The sequence below is a fragment of the Haplochromis burtoni genome, unplaced genomic scaffold (genome assembly GCF_018398535.1).
Source record: "Haplochromis burtoni strain Fernald_Lab_line unplaced genomic scaffold, NCSU_Asbu1 Contig_94, whole genome shotgun sequence".
Classification (NCBI taxonomy): Eukaryota; Metazoa; Chordata; class Actinopteri; order Cichliformes; family Cichlidae; genus Haplochromis; species Haplochromis burtoni.
In genome coordinates this window covers 1,282,675-1,298,928 of record NW_024582455.1, presented here as the reverse complement: position 1 = coordinate 1,298,928, position 16,254 = coordinate 1,282,675, and the positions used below count along the sequence as shown (strand labels likewise).

At 41.7% G+C, this 16,254-nt stretch overlaps 2 protein-coding genes across 2 annotated transcripts in view; one reads left to right on the top strand and one right to left on the bottom strand.

Moving 5' to 3' along the window:
* The window catches only part of mrps22 (mitochondrial ribosomal protein S22), a 76,190-nt gene that overhangs the window by 1,553 nt on the left and 58,383 nt on the right, over positions 1-16,254 (top strand). The window contains exon 2 of the mRNA XM_042222752.1: positions 10,938-11,055. The gene's annotated coding sequence lies outside the window, so the exon portion shown is untranslated. The remainder of the gene's footprint in view (positions 1-10,937; positions 11,056-16,254) is intronic.
* On the bottom strand, positions 2,794-5,360 carry foxl2a (forkhead box L2a). Its single transcript, XM_005926610.3, has one exon. The coding sequence runs from the start codon at positions 4,309-4,311 to the stop codon at positions 3,400-3,402; it is 912 nt and encodes a 303-aa protein (XP_005926672.1). The 5' UTR covers positions 4,312-5,360; the 3' UTR covers positions 2,794-3,399.

Genomic DNA, 16,254 nt, shown 5'->3' with positions numbered 1-16,254 from the left:
TAATAATAATAATAATAATAATAATAATAATAATAATAATAATAATAATAATAATAATAATAATAATAAACTTTGTTAATAAACTAAAAGTTCAACTTTCCCCTTTTAAAAAACAAACAAACGCACAAATAAATCAATAAATATATGACAAAAGCTGCTGTACTGATTGATGGATTCCAACTTTAAATCAGGAGGAGAAAGAAATAAAATAAACTCCACCTCTGGTTGGACAGTTTATGTAAAGGGTTGCACTGGTCGAAACATTATTTCTTGTTAAACCCCTGTATTTATTATTTCTGTAAGCTTGTTTAGAATACAGTTGCCTTTCAAAAGCGCCCTTATCTCCTTATTGTTTACAAAACATTAATGTGAGGAAGCTGAGAACGTACACAGCTACATTTCAGGCTTGCCTCGACGCTCCCTCTGCACACAGGAGGATGGAGAAGTGTCAGTGTTAGTCTGAGTGAGACCCGGCTGATGGCATTTTCATTCTGTGTTTCTGTTCCCGCAGTTTTTATACGAGCTTTGGGCAACAATGTTAAGAGGTTGTCTGAGCTCACTGATCCCCGACAGCTGCCTGCTGCTGAGCAAGAAGAAGAAGACACGCTGTTTACAGTTGGGCCGAGTGTCAAGTCAATTTATCTGTGATTATGACTTTGTGCAGAGTCTGTCTGTCATGATGAAGTGAAGTGCTGTTTTCTCGCTGGATTATTTAAATTATTTATTTATGCGCTTGAATAATAAATGAAAAACAGTCATCATGCGACATGCGCTGACTTTTGTGTCTGAGGATTATAAGTGAATTATGCGCTTTATCAGCAGCCAATACCCAGGGGCGAGAATTCCTTGTTTATGCAGTCCTCAAAAAAAAGAAGAAAAAAAGAAAAAGCTATCGTTTGAATTTCGTTTATATACATGCAAAAAGTCTATGCGACGTTTTCTGTCAATAAATTACTTAAATTATCCATGACCCACATGCATTTTGTACATATGCAATGAAATAATTGCCTACGGTTAGCTTACTTTAGCAAAACCTCATGTAATGTGCGTATCCATGGCCCCGTAAGTGTGGCTTTCGTTCGGTCACCGATTGTCTCTGCAGTAGAAAAAAACAAGAAAAAGGATTTTTGCGTCCTATTTTGGCGCACCTGACCCTGTTTGACCGTCCCTGTGACGAGTAAAAGTTGGAGAGAGGTGAATGCTTGGATGCGCCTCCTGTGGTGCCCTGAAGTCATGTGTTGGGAGTTTTTCATCTTTAAATGATAGTCCAGTAATTAATTTAGGAAATAATATTTTTTAAATGACCTGACGATTCCTTAGTAATCCACTGTGCGTGAAAGCTATAACCTATTCGAAAGAGACACTTTATTTGCAGTGATCGATCACTCAGATGTAAACGCAGACAGCAGATAACGCCAATATGTCGATGCTTTGTGATAATAGCAGAGAAGAGGTTGAGATCAAGTTTTACCAAAAGGCTATTTTAATTTTCTTCATGGATGTTCCTCTGGGCTGCATGGAATTTTATTTTCTTTAGTTCTGCAATCTCTCAGTAAAACAAAAAGAAGGGACGAAGGAGGAGCTGTCTGAATGTGCCCCACTTTCACCATTCAGAGAAGACTGTCAGCAGATGTCAATATTTTGTAAACTACATTTGGGATAAATGACTTTATCTTTTTTTTTTCGTCTTGTAACGTGTTACTATCACTGGTATATATATATATATATATATATATATATCTTAATCTTAACTGATTTTATTTGTTTATTACCAATACTTATAGCTAAAAAAAATACTAAAAAACGCGAACAAGCAATACACTAATGCCGTAAATCAATTCGACCTTATTATCGAATTTATCATTATTATTATTATTATTATGATTATTACTAGCGGTAGAAGGCATTAGTAGTGTTGCTGCACTTATAGAGAAAGACTATTTAGATTTATATGTATATTTGGATATTTATGATCATAAATTACGAGCTGAAATTTTCCAGTTTATGTGTGTATTTTGTTTCTTTGTCTGTTTGAAATTAACTAGTAAAAAAGAGGACTGTTACCTACACGCAACGCCGCTGCAGATGGGAAAAATATAAAATATTAAACATATGACATTAATTGTCCTTAGCGGGCATAAATACTAATGAATAAGTCTAAATGTGTTTTTATTGTATTGCACACAACGCAGACACTGATTCTTAGTTGAAAGAGAAAGCTTTTACCTGGTCACACTAATATAATAAATCGATAGATTTTTTAAATGTGCCTAATTTGAGCCAAACAGTTCAATAGAATACATATTTAATTTTTAAAGTGATACTGAGTGCGCCTATCAGCCATTTTTATGTAAGCCTATCCTCAGCCGACCACGCGCCGCTGTTAATAGTGTTATTTTCTTTCTTGAACAAGCTGTGAAAAAAACTCCTGCATCATAACCAATGTGGCACTTTCATGTCGTGTTAGGTTCACAGATTTGTTTATTACTGATTGCTCGCCTACTGCCAGCAGTGGTTGCTATAATAGCCTAAAGCATACAACAGATTACTTCATGACCACTTAATTATTTAAGAAATACAACTTTATTAAGAAATTGACAAACCTAAAAAAAAGGGAAAGTGCTAATTAAAATGAAACATGGCCCCAACATTAATGAAACATAACTAATCACATTTATATATATATATAAAAACGATATTTAGAAAGAACAAAATCTGACACTGGCTGGCGTCACTTTGGAATTTACATCATGTAATCAAAAAGTATGAAAAGCCCTGAATTGTTTTTTTTTCTTTTGGTAGTTTGCTGGATCTCTACCCACACCTTTTAAACCTAACAAAGTATCCAACTATAGCAGGAGGTGAAGTATCACCGTGCAGGCCTTTCTCGGTGCAGCTTACTAAGAAAGCCAAAATTAGCTCTGATTTAATCACACATTAAAACTCTGACTTCATTAGGACGTCTTTCGGCAGTAAGCCGAAGGAAAGCTGAGACAAATCATTACGCACACCAAAAATACAGCTGGACCGATGTCAGCAATGTCTATCCATTCAAAATAATCAGTTTTTCATTTCACAATTTTGATTTTACAATACCGAGTTATGGCCATCAGTCCAAGTGTAATACAGGCGCACGAAATGGCTCCCAGAGGTTGTGCTACCTGATGAATGAGCAGCCGATGACTCCTTTACCTCCTGTTTCCATTTCATAAAACTTTCTCAGCATCACCTCGTGCATATAGCTCCCCGTCGGCATTTAGATGTCAGCTTGGAACCGAAGAGATCTGAGTCAGAGTGGTCTCTTCAAAATACTGTCGGCTCTGTTTTGAAATCACAGGAATTACCTCTCTGTCTCTCTCTCCCAGAGTCTTCATTTTTGCACGGACCAGTTGGTAAACTTCAAATATCAATCCTCGTGTGTAACGCCGAGTGTTTGGTCTCATGTTCCCAGTATGAGCAGTGCATCATGGAGAGCTCCGCGGGCTGACGGGAGCACGCGAACTGAAGGCCGGCTCCGTTACTGGAGGAGACCGGAGGTGGTGCCGCGGTGGCAGGGCTCAGCTGCTGGGTATGATGGGGATGGTGATGGTGACTCATGCCGTTGTAAGAGTTCACCATGCTGGGGAGCGCCATGCTCTGCACTCGGGAGTAAGGGTTATATGATGAGGGGGCTGACAGCCCCTTGACGTTCACTGGACTCACGTTGCCGCTGGCCATCTGACAGGACGTGTAGGGCATCGGAGTGGGCGGCTGGCCCAACGACCAGGAATTGTTCATAAAGCTAGACTGCAGGTACTTGGGTGGAGAAAGGTAGCCATAGCTGTCCCCTCCGAACAAGGCCTTCCCCGGCTGGAAGTGCGTTGGTGGGGGTCTGAAAGGCCGCTTCATCCTGCGGCGTCGCCTGTAGTTCCCCTTCTCGAACATGTCCTCACAGGCTGGGTCGAGGGTCCAGTAATTCCCCTTTCTCTCGCCGCCGCCCTCCCGCGGCACCTTTATGAAGCATTCGTTAAGACTCAGGTTGTGTCTGATGCTGTTCTGCCAACCTTTCTTGTTCTTCTCGTAGAAGGGGAATTTGGTGATTATATACTGGTATATGCCGGACAGCGTGAGGCGCTTCTCGGAGCTCTCCCGGATAGCCATGGCAATGAGAGCGACATAGGAGTACGGCGGTTTCTGGGACGGATCCGGCTTCTCGGAGACTTTGTCCTGAACCGGCTCCTCTTTTGGGCGCTCTTTCTCCTTGGTCGTGTTGGTGTCGTGGATCATTAGGGCCATTGCGTCATCCTCTGGGTTTTGGTAAGTGGCCATCATTGCGCACACACCAAAACAAACAAGTCCAGTTTAAACTTTGAAAAGAACACCTTTCTGACGCTTCTGTCTCGATCGGTGAAATGCTGCGCTGCAGAATCTCAGGATGCACCAGTGAGTCGAAAACTGTCCTCCAAATTGCGCACGAAGAAATCTTAATTGTAATTTTGCGGATCAGTACGTGACATGCACCAGACCTTCCTCTCTCTTCAGCTGAGATTTTTCTAAGCTGTTTTCTGATGGACGCGCAACCCAAGTTTTGGACTGTGAGTCAGTAAGGCCAGCCCTTTCCCCTTTTTTTCAGGGCCGCTGACAGGCTGCTTTCGCTCTAGCGCTCTACACCGAGCGACGTAGTGCTTTGTGATTTGTGCGTAAGTTAGTTCCGCCTTCCGTGGTTCCAGTCAATGAAAAAACGAGCTCTTCTTCACTTGTTGAAAATTGTATTAATCAGAAAGGGTTCAAAATACTAGTAATAATATGCGCGATAAACACCTATTTACAGTAAAATGTAGGCATAAAACACTGTAGGAAACCTGAAGCAGTTAGTGCGTAATGAAAATAGAAATACAGGTATTCGTTGAAAGAATGCAATTATGCTTATAGCTAGTGAATTCGTTGCTCAAAATATTATATTAACATGACTGACTCTGCTGTTTGAGTCAGAAAGGAAGCAAGCTTTTCAGAAAAAGGGGTGGAAAATATTAATAATAACAATAACAAAAACAGATAAAGAAATGTTCCGAAATATGTCTTTGCGCAAAACAACCCCAAAATTAAATATTTGGAACAAGCGTATTCCAATTTTCAAAGTAATTCTGTTTAATATATCTATATTTTTCCACGTTTGAATGTGAAATATAAAATTTCACTTTTTCTAGTAAATTCAATATATAGTCCAAAATATACAATCTAGTCTACACATTCTCACCAGAGTCATGCATATTTGTAAAGGGCTGTAGAGTCCACATAATTCTTACAAAATCCGGATAGCTAGTGGTGCTTAATTAGCTCACCGCGGAGAGGGAAGTGCGTGGTGAAGTATACATTTCTCTGGCCACCCATGAGGGTCCCCTCGGCTTTCTCTGGGAGTGTATTTCCGTGCTTTGGGAGTCTTTGCAGGTGGAGCAGCATTGCCATGTGTGTCATCACCCTGCACCCAGTCTGCAGCCAGTCTGCAGCAGCTGAACCGCGCTGAGAGCCAACCATCTCTCAACATGCAATTACCGCCGACTCACACTTTCGAGAGTTACGACGCGTTGTTATTTCTTGTTCCAATGTCTTTTTCACGTGTTTACGACGGACAGCACTTCCCGATAATCTCTGCACCGCCATTACAGGTTTACTTTGCAAGTATATGGTTTGGTTAAAACATGACATCATCATGTTAATTAATACAAATATTATTTAAGAGAATACACTAAGAATTCCTACTTACTTGTCCGTAAAACTATAAACTCATTTAAAAAGATACTTATGCAAAGAAACGGCCCTAAATGATAAAAATCAACCCAGTCTCAGAGAAATCACTTTTGAATTTGAAATATCAAAGGCTAAATGCTTATAAATGGAAGTTAAGTTACATTTTAAAAAATTATAGGTTTATTCCCATTGCACTTGAAGGTATTGCTTGTGCTCATTTATACAGGGCATCTATATGTAGAGTGGTTTGCGTTTGTGCAAATAAAGTAGAAATCACAAAAACAAACCTTTTGTCCCGGCCGTTAAATGTTTAGGTTTACCTCGCGATTCCATGACTTGTTTAGTCTTCCTTTATTGTTCCACATTGTTCTTCTGTTTTCTGCTTCTGCACTCACAAGAAAAAAAAAATAGACGGGGAGGGGGGAATACATATATATATATATATATATATATATATATATATATATATATATATGATTGGAAATGTAGAAGCATTACAAAATATAGCCCATTGTTATCCCTTTTAATTATGTATTGTAGTCCTCTAACCCTTTCAAACTTCCCCGGTGGCCCATGTGCAGCACCCGTAAAACCCTGTACCTCACCGCTTTTAGGCTAAAATGCTAAATAGCAAAACTTAATCAGCAATTTCTTTCAAAACGGGTGTGCTTATTTAAATATAGCCTTTTGATAAGGTCATTCCAGAGTCTGTAATCTTTGTAATCTATGACGTCTTGAAAATAATAATAAAGGTCAGCTGCTGTCTCAAAATAATTAGCCTGCTTTATTTGTGTCACCTAAATGACCCCACGTAACCCCGTTAGGTTCCGGTTCAGGTAGTCTAGCTCTAAATGCTTTTTTCTTCTTCTCTGTCTGTGTTGTAAGAGGACTTACTTGACACTTGTCTGTTCAGGTTCAAGCCGCTGGTCTTAAGGCAATTTTATTATTATGCTCCGTCTCTCTCCATTAGTCTACCTGTAACCTAATAGAGGAATGGTTTGTTGCGCGACACGCACGCGCTTCACGTCACATAACAAAGCTGTAAACAGCATGTCGACAATCCGTAAACAAAATAAGGACCCTGAAACCTGAACTGGTTGTAGTAGTTACAGGCTTCAGGACAGCCCTGAGGAATGTTAATGTGAGAGCACAGCCTGTTTTTAAGGTAACTTTGACATATAATAAAAACAAATACACTATAAATAACCTCCCTGTAGACTGTCTACTACTAATATAATATAATTAATAAAAAATAATAAAAGGGTGTATAACTGAAGAGTAACAATGATTTTTTTAAATGTCTTCCACTTATTTGAAATTTTCTTCTCTGCACCTTAGCAATTGTGCTTTGAAAAAACCCACGAATAAAAATCCATCTCACAAACGTTTTTTTTTTGTTGTTTCGGATTATTTCTGCCTGTTCTTAATAATACCAGATATGAGTACTATCCCTGCACATTTTCTGGATCCGATGGGCGAGATAGCGGCGTGCACTCCTGAGACTCAAAAGGCTGTCACAGAGAGACAAGAGTAGTCCGTGTCTTCTTCCTAGATAAATACACATACTCCAAAAGTCTTCTCAAGTTATCGCTTAATCCCAGACACCTCGTGGAAAAACTTCCCAATAAAAAAGCCTCCAACTCCCCGGCCCACCACCCGCACACAGTCCGATAGACTTCCAATACTTCTAAAAATATTTTATTTATATTCATGTAAATGCACCTAAAGTTAGGAGAATGTTTAGTATGTGTATTACAAGCCCGCGATATAGATTTTAGTCCATATAGTCCATCTTCGTGATGACTACAGACATGATCCAAATCACAATAATTGTAAAACAATCAGTGTTTAAATGTTTTGCTCTTTTAAGTTACTTTTACTTTAGTTTACTTTTTATGATAGACTCGCAGCCACAACTTATTTTCCACATATGTACAACACCTAGGCCATAGTTTTCCTATAATGTGAGCGTGAGGCAGGCCGCCAGTGAGCTGAGGAGCCATCATTGTAACGGGCCTCAATCTAATTTGAAAGAGTGGAATTCCTGTTCTCTCGCACTTCCTGCACTCGCAGGTCTGGGACTAGGATGTTTATAATTGCGCATGCGGGTGGAATGTGGCGAACGGAACCACCAGGTCAGGTCGGGACCGGAGAGCAACCGACCGGACTGGAGACGACCAGCCGGCTTCTGACAACAGGCAGGAGCAAAAGCAGTGCGTTTCCACAACATTATTATTATTATTATTATTATTATTATTATTATTATTATTATTATTATTATTATTATTATTAGTAGTAGTAGTAGTAGTAGTAGTAGTAGTAGTAGGATAAAAATAATTTCTTCTAATTTATTAATTTAATCTTAACTGTGATAGCGTCATCATCATCAGTAACAATAATAATTATATAATATTTGTTGTGGTTGATAACGTTATTATCACAGTTATGATTAAATGAATACAATATTATTATTATTATGATCTTAGTTTTATTTTGAATTATTTTGAACCATGACTCTTATTGTTAAAATGGTCTATTCTTATTTATTAAGCCTTTGTAAAATGTCCCACTTTTTTTTTCTATCCCTCTCTCCAATATAGTCTTAAACATCCTACATTCCCTTTTTCCCCCAAGGGAGCCTCTGCTTTTTAAAAATAATAGCGCAGTGACAGATTAAGCTGTGCTCTGTGCCCTTTGTGTGCATATGTATTTTGATATGGGTGAATGAAAAAAACACAGCCTTCAAGCACTAGCAAATGAAAGCATGTTATTCTGTTTCATAAAGTTGACAATTTAAGGTGAAAAATTGCCAAAACAAAGCTTATGAAGGGTTTTTTTTAATCTTGCTTAACACTGTCAGGGACTCTTTATATCTATAGGAAGAAAAAACAAGTGAAATACACATGATAATATTTGACTTAATGTGTTATTTGCAGTTATTATAATTAAAATGTGGTTAATAATCTTATCTGAGGTCAGAGGTTCTTATCTTCCATAAGCAGTGGTGCATCTGTCCTGGACAGCTGTTGGGAGAGACAGCTCTCACTGCTTGTCCTAGTTTGATCTTACTGGGCTGGTTTCTGGTTCATTTGCATCTGGCTCGCCTGCATTATTAAACATCAACAACACGCCGCCGCTCTTGAATGGAATCCTTATGAGGTGCAGGAAAGAGAGGGGAGGGGTGGGGGTGGGTTGAGGGACAGAGGGAAGAGATGAAGAGGAAGGAGAAGGATGTACCCTCAGCCCTCATGTGGCGTCCCCAACATGGCTCTTGTTCCTCTCAGAAAGAAGAGCGTGAGATAGAGCAAATAAACACTGACCACCAGAATCTCCCCCTGCATCTCCTTTTGCATCCCTGCCCGCATGGGTTAATGTTTGAGTGAGGAATGCAGAGAGGCAGATATATGCATGCACTATACTCTTATTTTTGAGGTGTCAGATGTGTACTCACGAGTTTGCACAAAATGGAATCGACTTATTGTGGGTGTCACTCTGCAGAAGGTTTGAGAGACACTTCCCCTCTTTGTACAATCCATCCCCTCACTTTGAAACATTCAGACAATCATATGAGAGCATCCCGCATCCCCACTCATGACCGTACATTGCCCTTCATCAGACTCAGTCAGCAGTTCTTTTCTAAACATAAGTCTGTGGGAAACTGCATGGTCTTCCACTTTACTAAGTCCTGTGTAATGGACATTCACCAAAAAGGGAAGAAGCAGTGAGTTTGGTTTTGCAGAAGAAGTTACTCTAAAAAAAGTTTTGCAACGACACAATAAAAAGAAAGGAGGAATAACATTTGTAAAACTACTTAATTTGCATGCTTTGTGTTATTGCATACTTCTGAATGTACCATGATTAAAAATGACGTGAAAACAGTGCATATATGTGGGCTGGGCTGTATTAGACCAGGAACATAAAATGTGCTTCCACTCACCCGCCTCAGGTGAGAGGGTCAGTGGGGAGCCATGGCAAACCTTTACACTCGGGCCCCTTAAAGCCCTGTATGTGGGTATACTGATAAATGGAACGACTCAGTAATGCAAAAGAGCATGAAGATTGATGCATGATAAAAAGGCGGAGGAGAAGGAGACTACTGGACAACTCCAATGATGAGTTAAAGCGTAGAGGGAAATGTGGAGAGAGGTAAAAGTAGAGTCCAGGGCAGAGGAGAGCCTCATTGTGTTCTTGCTAACCTTCAATGAGAGGTGAAGTGCTGCAGCCTCCTGCCAGCAAGATTCTCTTTGAGGTTTTCCTGGTCTGTTGCCAGACCTTAAATGGCCAAACTCATATCAAGCCAAAATTGCCATCCTCACAATACAGCATTCCTTTTAATACTCACCGGCTGAACCTCTTTACCCTCCCCGAAACAATCCAGCTAGTCACAGCCAGACTCCCACTTCAATCCTAAGTAACCTCAAACCCATTTCCACATCTTCATCCCAGCCGAGGGGATTAGATTTCATTCCAAATCAAAACAAGTCACTTCGTTAGAGGTAATTACACAGGTAGCCTACCTCGCTGGGCAAACAAACATGGCTGCCAGCTGACACCCCGAAGACAGATCAAAGCCTGGGGGTGACAAGGAACGGGAGGAGAACGCTCAAACGGCAGCTTGTTAACCACTCTAGTTTTTTTTCTTTTCTTCCTTGTGCACAAAGAGATGTGTGAGCAATGTTTTGAGACTTCTTCACCCACTTCCTTCATACAGACTGGGGTAGGGGTGGGGGGTTGGAGGGTTCTGCAGCTGAAAGATGGCGAAGAATCAGAGGTGAACAGAATGACCTTTACAGTAGAGCTGCGTGTGAGAACAGTGCGAGTTAATGGTGCAGAACTGCAGAGCTATACTTCATATGCTGTGCTGGTGGCACCCCGCTTTTGGTGGTCTCTGTGTAAGCTTGGTGAAGAAGGACAGAGGACATGGCAGGTGTGCAGCCTTCTAATCTGACACTTCTGGAAGGAGAAGTCTGCCGTAATTCCCACTTTTATGCCTCTTTCTGCTTAATGCTTGCTTTTTGTAATCCTATAGGCCTTTTTTCTTAAATCTTGGGAATTGCTTTGAGGAACACAGTGTCACATTTTGTTTGCAAAAAACCCTTAGCACCTCTTTAAGGAATGCTAAAAAATATTGCATACAATTTTCTGCAAAAAGCACAAGCCCTGCATAAATAGCCCATACTCTCTCTTTCTCTTTCTTTCCCACCTCACAGCCTCTCTTTGAACCGCAGTGTTGTTAGGGCAACCAGGCAAGGTTGTTCTTCCTTTCCTCAACATGCCAGTCTACCCGTGTACAATGGAGAAGAGACTATGTGGGCTGGAGTGAATAAGGTAAGCGATGTTATCTAATCTCCAAATGGAAAGACAGCAGTGGGAAGCCAGGCAGCCTCGTCTGAACGCCAGCTGTCCACTATGGTCTATTTACCTGCTTTCTCTCCCTCTCTCTCATTACCTTTTTGTATTCTTTAGTTTCTTCTCTATCGCAGCATCTCTTGATTATTCATAAATGGAGTGATATAGCATGCTTTGCTAATGATTGGCAATTTTACTATTAGTCTTACAGGCACTGCTGGGTCAGATGCCACCCATGCATTTACAGAAGTTTTGTTTGGTGGGGGTGGGGGGGACGACACAAGGGCTGAGTTATGGTCTGAAATGAAAGCAAAAATCACAAAAGAATACAAAAAGAAACGCTTCATTTTGGCTTCGACTCTTATTTTCTTTCTGCATATTTTACACTGAATAGATGCTAGGAGATGATTCTCGAGGCCACCACTGCCGACTTCAAACATGTCCAGTAAACAGAGTCTGATGATGGGATCTCGAAACCACACACACCACTAAAACACTTTGCTTGGCCAACGGCGTGTCACTCTCTGCATATGGCACGCCACACAAACCTCTCCGATTCCAGCTCCTCAGCCTCCGTCCTGACCAAAATAACAAACAGGAAAATCACGCAATGGGACACACACACACACAGAGGCAAAATCTCACAGATTTGAAAAACACTGTGCGCTCACTCACTGACACACACGCATAAGCAGCAGATACTGTGGCTGTGGTAACCTCAAGGATGGTTAAGGGGTCGGCTACTTGGGAGCGGAGAATGAGATGAGAGTTTAAGTTTAGTCTTTCCAAATGGAACACAGAAGAATCTTTTCTGGCTCCCATTACAACCCATTATTCATGTAACTTTACATAGAGCTGAAAATGTATAGCAGGAATATCCACTTTGCAACAACAGGCGTGTGTGAGTATAATTATGATAATTAAGAATCTTCAATAAATACGACACAAAATCTACTGGCATTAGATAAGATCTGCTACAGTGTATGGTAACTACTGATATGAAGTTATCTAAGGTAGATACTTTGCTACTATTCACTAATGAACTTGCAGTCAGTATCTTACTCAAATTAATAAACAAAGCGTTATCAAAATAATTACATTCAGTCTATGGAAAGCAGGGGGCCATCAGACTATCCCCTTTGTGCAAGGTGACATCCATCACTGTTCAATTCAGAGTGGTGGAGGAAAGGAGGAGTACTAGCGAAAAGGAGAACATGTCCCAGAGAGAGCAGAGCAGGGCCAGGGCAGAACAGGGGGGATAAAAGGAGAGGGCGAGAGCGCTTCCTTTGGTGAGTTTTCCCCCCGAGGGCAGAGGAGGAGGAGAGGGGCTGCTCCCCTGACAGATCTGAAGATGTCCTGTTTTGCTTTTCCTCTGCTCTCCCTCTTCCTGCAGGAAGCAACATCATGCTGGGCACCAAAGCCTCGGCGATCTGCGGTTGTTCGTGTCTACTGATGTGTGCCGTGTACAGATTTGATGATGCAAGAATGGAAAGGCATACAGATGTGCAAAGTTTAATGTAATGAACGCAAAACCCGAAACTTGACTGCAAGTGAACGGGCTGGATTCAAGGCTTTGGGAGAATGTACTTTAATTTTTTTTTTTACAACTGCAACTCTCTGAAGACTCTGTGGCTACTAATAAAACACTGAGGACCACAGAGAAAAGCTGCCATGTAGCATATTTTTAAATAGGAATGAATGAATCCCAAAAAAGCTTTAAAACAGAGGAAACCAGACTGTTCAAGGCTAATACTTTTGACTTTATTTGATCAAGGGAAGTGAAGTGGGAAATCTGAAACAAGTCTCAGTATAGGCAATGAAGCAAAGTCTATATTATAAGTGCTTAGTGTGTTTAAAATTTTAAGTCTTGAGAAAAGTTGAATTACTATTACTGAAAAATGTTCAAGTGACAGCTAAAATGAAAAGCCTAACACAAACTAAAATCTTAGTGTTAGATAAGCAAGTGTCAGCAGGATTATCATCATTTAAAATGAGTGATGTGAAGGCAGCAGTGACTTTTCAGGGCCGAAATCAACTGAGCTGTCAAACTGAGGAGTGAGAATTACAAAGCAGCTAAAATGTAAGTTGATATGCAACCACAAAATGCAGAAAAGCACAAGCAAAAAGAAAAGAATTTCACACCGTTAGCAGAATTCAACCCATAACGTCTTCCATTAAAACAGCAATAATAACACGCGGTTTCCAGTTTGCATGTACGTGTGCCACACATGTTCCTACAGATGTCCCAATCATTCATAAAACCTGAAGATATAAAATAACACATACTGAGGCCCACAGTGACTTTTGTTCACATGTCTGTCCGCACTGTTGTAATTCACACTGACATCATCACCCACACACACCCAGTGTCGACTCTATACTCAGGGGGTCTCTCAGGACCCACATGTGATCTTTGCGTCTCTATGCGTAGCCAGGGCGAGTCATTCTCTTTCTCTTTCTCCCCTTCATACGTAAGCGCCCCGTTTCTCCTTCTGCCCTGCTCGCCTCTCACCATTCATTCGCACTGGCTGCCTCCGTGCATGTGTTTTCCTCTCATTCTTAGTGTGAGACTTTATCTGGGGATCAGATAAGGCTTCGGTACTGGTCTTAAACCTTCAGCAGATCTGTCCAAACACATGAGCTCATGTCAGAGCGCCGCTGCTGCCTGTTAACTCCATGAGCTAATATAGGGTCCATGTGTTCGCTGGTCATGCTGAGTGGAGGTGTGGTGTGGCTTTTTCTGTCTCCATCCCTGACTTCAATTTCCTATCATTTTCACATCCTATGATTTTCCTATTTGCCATCCCACCGCTTATTTTTTTCTTTTTCTTTCTTTTCTATTTTGTGCTCTGCTTGTGTCTCCGGATCAGCTACAAGGCCGAAACAGCTTGAATCTGATCATGTTAACACTATCAGATGTGGAGATCTCAAACACGGGGCGTCGTCAAGACAACAAAGCTGAAGCCACACAGGCAGAGCCGGGCTCAACCAGCATGACAGTCTCTTTTGGTAATGTGTATGTGTGTGTGTCTGGTAAGGGGAAGGGTGAGCAAAAGGGTGTGAACGTGCGTGTGCGTATAGAGAACAATGGCCTGGGTATGTGTGTGGCTGTTTGGTGACTGGCTTGTGTCAGTGTGTGTATATTACATCCCTGCGGGGGAAGGGAGGGGGTGCATTAGGAGGGGGACTAAGGTTACCCCCTGACAGAGGCAGCGAGGGGTCATCCCGCGGCGGGACACTTCTCAGGGGCGACCCCGCCGCCCCTTGTGGCCCCCCGAGCAGACGGGACTTCTGAGGAGAGGAGAGGAAGGACCAGAGGAGAGACCCCCAGAGAACAGGACCCCTGGTCTGCCTCCCAGACCCCGGACCCCAGACCCGTCAGGGCCCGACCCAGGCCCAATGTGTTCCCAATCAGGAGAAACACAAACAATACTTTTATTAAAGAAAGGAGACCGCCGAGGCCAGCCACACACACACACACACACACACACACACACACACACACACACACACACACACACACACACACATTTCTTCCCACTAGATAGAAATGAAAGGCAAACCTATGTTACGTTAACAAAAAGCTTTAACTGCGCTAAATCAGCATTTCTAAATAGCCGCTCCCCACACTCGCCATCAACCCCTGACGCCAAATCCTTGCCTTCCCTTTCCTCCTCAGCCAGCTCTCGCCTCCTCTCCTCTTGGTCTCTATCCGGGAAAACAAACGGAGGGATTAGGGATTTGTGGAGAGGTAATGGAAGCCAGGTGGAGGAGTGTGACTGAAGGGGTCTCCTGCCAGATTAGGGGGTGAGTGGGTTGGCGGGGGGTGCACGAGTGCCCCAATCCCTCACACTCCTTCCTAAAGACAGCTAATGTTTCTTTTGAAGACATAATCCCGTTTGGCCATCAAATAGCACTTGGCAATTATGAGTCTTTGCGGGGCATGTATGGTATTACCAGGTCGGGCTACCAGTGTGTGCAGGGAAGGAGGGAATTTAATTTGAATTCGGGATGGAGATTCAGAAGATACATCTGATCTGACATGTTAATAAACCATCTTAAATGATCAAAATGAAACATTTGACTGTAAATTTTCAAAGTCTGACAACACCACTATTCACTTTCTTGTCTTCTTCTGTGATGTTTTGTTACTGGAAGTTGCAAGTGAACTTTCTCCAAAGGTGTGTAACATTTTTAAAATATAAATTTTACTTTGCAGAGCATCTTGTTTACTGAAAGTTGTGTTTATTTGTGTTGATATCAGCTCCCAGATAACCTGTGGCTTGTTGAGCTTGTGGGCATTCTTCTTCATAAAGAAAAGGACGAGAGAGAGTGATGTACTGCAGCAGCTTTCTAGTGCTACCATCTACTAGACTTCAAAAAGAGCTAGTACGATGTCTTTTCAAACATGTAATACTTGTTTTTTCCCTCAATCTCTCTGCAGCTATCTCACCAACACCCTCACTTTATTAAATTTGTGCTGCTGTGAGTGGCCCCTCCTATTCCTTGGTGCATTATGGGACAGTGGAGCACATCAGCATTCCTCTCTCTCTCTCTCTGTGTTTTTCAGCTTGCATTAGGAGTATTTGAGTGCTTGTCACCTACAAGTGACATGCTCAGATCAGAATGGATACTGTATGCAGTGCAGGTCAGGTCACATGTGCAGCCTACAAACGTTGCCCTCTTGTGGACTGCTGCAGAGAACAAACAGCATTAGTGACTGTCTAATGGAGTGACTGATCCCAGCCTGATAACGGCCTGTTTTGTTTGTTTTGTCGATGTGTTATTCCAAACAGCTCCCGCCTTGTCATAGAGACCGGTGTGAACACAGAGAGCTTATGAAACAGAGGGGAGAAGGGGTCCTTCTGTTTGAAATCAGTGTTCATTTTTAAGTTCAGATGACTAAATAATGAGAAAAATAAAAGATTATGTTGGACGTGGAGGACGAGTCAGTCTTTAGGGAGATGTTCGGCTCTGAAGATCTGAGGAAGGCACTTCAGACCCTCCTTTTGTTAAATGTCAAGTAAGCCGGATAGGAAGGAACAATTAACCCCTATGAAGAAAGAGGTGAATTAGAAGTCAGACTTTTCACACCTTTTCTGCTCTGTTCACACACATCTACACGCACACACACACACACACACACACACACACACACACACACACACACACACACAC